The 5000-nt window shown below is 40.5% G+C and overlaps 1 protein-coding gene and 2 pseudogenes across 2 annotated transcripts in view; 1 reads left to right on the forward strand and 2 right to left on the reverse strand.

Moving 5' to 3' along the window:
- LOC138008607 (uncharacterized) overlaps positions 1-35 on the reverse strand; it is a 1392-nt pseudogene extending 1357 nt beyond the window's left edge.
- Positions 1-3489, reverse strand: part of LOC138007119 (ADP-ribosylhydrolase ARH3-like) — a 46207-nt gene extending 42718 nt beyond the window's left edge. Inside the window, exon 1 of one of the 2 annotated variants that reach the window (XM_068853863.1) lies at positions 2406-3489. In XM_068853863.1, coding sequence (XP_068709964.1) covers positions 2406-2867 — 462 coding nt within the window. In that variant the 5' untranslated portion in view covers positions 2868-3489. The remainder of the gene's footprint in view (positions 1-2405) is intronic. The other variant, XM_068853864.1, reaches the window with a different exon arrangement.
- LOC138005350 (uncharacterized) overlaps positions 3138-5000 on the forward strand; it is an 8099-nt pseudogene continuing 6236 nt past the window's right edge.

Consider the following 5000-nt stretch of genomic DNA (forward strand, 5'->3'; position numbering starts at 1 on the left):
GGTTACTTCACCTACCTGGGGTCCCCCACCTCCATGTAAACAGGCCCTTTTTAGCAGAATAGACATTGGGGAGCTCACCCAATGTTAACATGCGCATTATTATGCAACAAATCCTTGAAAATTTCCAAACTTTGCTCGTGTATATACAGATGATATTCTTGTTTTTGGCAGCACTTTCGAGGAGACTTTGGAGAGACTCGAACCATGCTCTCTCGCCTTTGCAAACTTTGTATCCAAGTGTGCATTGAAGAAATGACCACAGAGATTCTTCTGCAGGACTACCAGGTGCGGAAACCACCTCCAGTGCCTAGTGCTGTTTCACCATTACCCTCCATCGGTCAAGACGATCTGCGTACCATGCAAGCTAAGGAAACATGGCATCCGCCTACTCTTCGCCAACTGATGAAAGAGGCAAAGCCAGCAAGGAAGTTGCTAAGGGAGTGGAAGCACATTGAGAAAGAGGATGGTATCCTATACTGCACTACACAGGGAGGCAGCCATCGAGTGAGGCAGTTGATACTTTCAAAACTACTGGTTGGTCAAGTGTTAAAGTCAGTCCATGATGACCTTGGTCACCAAGTCGCGGAGAAAACAACTCTATTGACCAGAGAAGGGGGGTTTTCGCCTGGGTATGTTGGCTGATATACATGTAGCTGATTACTGCCAGAAGTGTAAGCGGTCTACTCAGATGTATTATGTGAAATCGCAACATCACATAATATTATGACGCCATTTGAAAACTTACATGTGTGTAATTAAAATGTGATCAATAAACCGGATAAACATTGAAAACTTACATGTGTGTAATTAAAATTAATGTGATCAATAAACCTGGTAAACACCACCTTACAACCAAGTTACCCTTAGACCATATCTGGTCTAATTTAATAGTCCTGGCATTAAAGTCTCACATTTGCAAACATCCAGACATAATATAATGCAACTGGAGTAAATTTCACATTTCAGTGAATGATTAATTGTTATTGCTATAAACACATTGCATTTAAAAAATAAAATGTAGAGCTGCTACAAAAAAATGTATTTACTTTGATTTGAGCCCCTAGATAATACATGACATTCTTTTGTCACGCTCCACAACTCCAAGGCCATACATGTCCATTCTTGGCAAATTGAACCAATAAAATATTGAAGAGATTTACAGGCCTTCTGATAGGGTGTGATAAAAAAAAGCAAATAATTCACAAATGGCCTGTCAAAAGTTTTGTGAAATGCACTGTAATAAATGGCACAAAGTCTTATAATCAAAGCTGTACCGTGATTTAACAGACATAGATATTATTGCAGCTATCAGAAGCTTCATCCTTTTACGGCAACAGGGTTAAAATGGAGATAGGGTGTATAAATTATAGATATTGCTTGTGGTTTATGGATAAAAACGAAATCAAAACTGTGAATTAACATAGACAGCGAATTCAGCATGTTAGTAGAGAACTGGAACGTACAGTAGCGCCGGAACTTGACAAGTAGCACTACCAGCATAAACCAAAACAGGTATCTCTCGCGAGTGAATCTAAAACCAAATAAAAATCGACAAACAGAAGTTCTTTCTATAATTGTGTGATTAGTTCTCACATCGAATCATCGATCCGCAATGCGCTGTGAAGTTAGCATACAACATTCTTTTGGCCATAGTATGCATAAACATGCATTGATTACACAGAAATTACAATGGATTATGCGGAAATTTAAATAATTATAAAACTAATAATAAAGTAGGCCTGTCCAATGTATTTACAGGCTTATGGTAAATCAGGGTTTGAAATTGTGACCTTTCCAATTTGCGACCAGCTTTTACCGTTGAAATAATAGGGCTAGTAGTTAGCATTTTGCCGCAACTTTTGCTAAAGTAAATAAAGCGATGAAAAATCATTTCGTTTCTTGTCATGAATTTTATAATTTTCAACTTGGATATATGGAGCAAAATTGTAATTTGTGGTTGGACCGTGATCCATTTCCTCCATCCATTTCCTTGCACATATACAGGACTAAACAGCTCAATGGAAACGCAAGAAAAAAAGGCAATGTATGCAAAATTACCATGAGGTGCGAAAAAGAAACCAATGATCAACGGATAGTGAAGTCCCCGCTTTCTTCCCGGTCTGGTAGGCAAAGATCATGAATTTGTGAGCTCTTTCCGCCTGCCGGGGAATCAAAGTCGAGTGAAAATAAGTTTAAGTCTCCGCAATTTCTCGCTATGGCCCGAGTTAGGGGGGGGGGGGGGGGGGGTTAGTTTAGATCAGTAGTTTAGATCATAGTTTAGATCATAGTTTAGATCAGTATAAGGCCAGGAACTGGAACCTGAATACCCCTGGAGCTGGTTCCCTAGTCAGATGTTGACCATCGATGAAAACTGCTAACTAAAATGCACTTTATAAATATCTCACCTCTTTGATTTCCAGTGAACTTTTACTGAAAAGGGCAAGAGGTGAAATCCTCATTGCTGCACCGTTTCCATAAGAACCCTGTCCATCAAACTGGCTGCGGGCAGGAAGGGTGACGTCCTCGGGATCATTATCCCGCAATCTCTCGAACACTTTGCCGACGGCTTGGCCGTAACCTCGCATTGGTTCATTAAAAAACTCTTTCACAAACTCATTGGCCATACTGTGGTTATCGTATTTCCTTTGCTTAGTTAAAGACTTGCAGATTGCTCGGGTCATTGCTGAATCGTCAGTGTAAGGAATCGAACCTTTGATGTCCTTGATTCTGGTCATTGTGTAATCAGTGACTTCTTCCCAAGGAATAATACTAGAGATTCCCTCATAATGAGATCCAAGGCAGTCTCCAACCAACGCACCGACCAGCGCACCACGATATTTGTTCAATACTGTGTTCATTGTGTTCATTTGTTAAACCAATTCAACGGAAATTGAAGCCTGTATTAAGCCTGGATGAGCCTGGATTGTTAAATAATCTAAACACAACATGATCAGCGGAGTCTCCTCACCCATAAAGCATTACGTGCCAATAACTTTGATTAATATAAAAGAACAAGTGGTAGTCTCTTTCCAACTCACTTATTTCGCACAGGAAAAGATTCTCCTCAAGTGTTTCTGGCAATTTCTGAGATGCCGCCAAAACAATCAAAGAAACTTTTGCTGTGAATCTTACAAAGGATGTACGAGAGGCAAAATTATCCTCGGTAAAAGACTGTAGAGGGACTGGGAAATACTACCAACACGATAAGTACGAAACAGAGGTGGTGCAATACCACTGTTGATGCTCCGAGATACGGTATTTTATAATAATATGATGTGATGAAGTACATGTAGGTTCAAATTTGAGGATAAATTATCGAGCCTTCCTTGTGTTGGTTCCGTCCATTCTGGCGAGCTAGACTGCATAAATAGTGAACCGTGGCAATATTAGGATTTGTTCATAAGCCGACCTTCTCGATCTTTTCAGGTTTTGGATTTTGCTACCAATTTCAGCTTCACAGTTCGGAAAGAACACTAATTAGAATCTTTGTTGTTGGTTTATATGAAGACATCCGTCTGTCAAACCTTGAGCATGTCCAAGTTTCTCTTTCCCCTGACATGGGGAGGGAGAATGGGACCGACACAAAAAACGGCTGCAAGGAGTCTAGACTTTCACCCGTTAATATATGAATTATTATAAGTCCGATATGTTAGCGCAGGTTGACCATAATAACATGGGCTCTTTTAGCAAGCAGCCTGAAGGAAACAAAATGGCAGACTCTACGGTGCATTTCCAGCAATCTGAGAAGTGCAAATTCCCCCCCCCCCCCCCCCCCAACTAGAATTGTTTGGGGCCTCCGGCACAAGAAACCCAGGACCAAAGGTGCAATCTCCAGCAAGCATCTCGCGCTTTGGAAACTTAAGACTTGAGAGCTCTGAAATTACAACTAAAATTTAAAGATGAATGATGGCAGTGTTATTAGTGTAACTGAGGACAGGTTGATTGATCACAGCTTTGCATCTATCCACAGGCGCCCCAAGCTCAGTGTGAGCATGGCCGACAAAAATATAAGGATTAATGTATGAGAATCCCGATAAAAAGCTCAAGAAGATAATTATATGAAGAAAGTCTCACTTAAAAAGTCTAACCTTATTGCCATTGCAGATAGCTTCCTTCCTGTGTGGTTATTTTGCAGATCCAATGCAATTTGAGCCATTTCTCATTTTCGTGGTTGTCAACAGTTATAATAAAATCCCAAGGCTGGAGACTAAATTCTCAGGTGCCACCAGTTTGAGTCAAATATTCCTGGATAAAATATTCCCATGGTCACAATTTCACATCAGAATCAATTTCAAGACAAAGATTGAACTTTCATCTCAACCCATCATTCCTGCGAGCAACGTCGGACGGTGAATATTGCAACAAAACAGCTTGCAGAGGCAGTACTTTAGCACCATAGTAGCCACTGCTTCGACCATTGATAACAAACTGACCCTTACCGGGGTGGCGGACTGTAGTTTGTCAACTGCAAAATTTCTATATTCCCCTGGGTCTACTGGCATGACTGCATTGACGCAGTCGCCCAATCACAGTCACACCTCCTTCATGTTGACAAAGTTCAAACACATTTGCGAAGCTGGAAAGCATTGAAAGATGCGAGAATGCCGTAGTAAAGGAACTTTTTGGCATTCATGCTGCTTTTATTAGTTAATAGGATTTTGTACGTAGTAGGCTGTTCCCGATTGTAACTGTATTTATCAAGCCTTCAAAGAATTAAAATTAATTACGCAAATAAAATTTCTTCCCGTAGTTTATCAAGTGCAATTTTTTTTTATTCTCCTGGGTCTCCCGGTGTGAGTGTTTTCTCTCAGATGCTAATAATTAAATTTCACTGGCTTCAGTAAGTCCAGCCACAAAATATTTGTAGCGCAATATCCTATGTGAACAAAGTTTATTTGCATGTCAATATATATTCCTTGAAGGCTTGAGTCAATGCAGTCATGCCACCTCAGCAAGGGTCAGTTTGTTGTCGATGGTCGAAGCTGTGGCCACTTTGGTGC

The sequence above is a fragment of the Montipora foliosa genome, chromosome 6, assembly GCF_036669935.1.
Source record: "Montipora foliosa isolate CH-2021 chromosome 6, ASM3666993v2, whole genome shotgun sequence".
NCBI lineage: Eukaryota > Metazoa > Cnidaria > Anthozoa > Scleractinia > Acroporidae > Montipora > Montipora foliosa.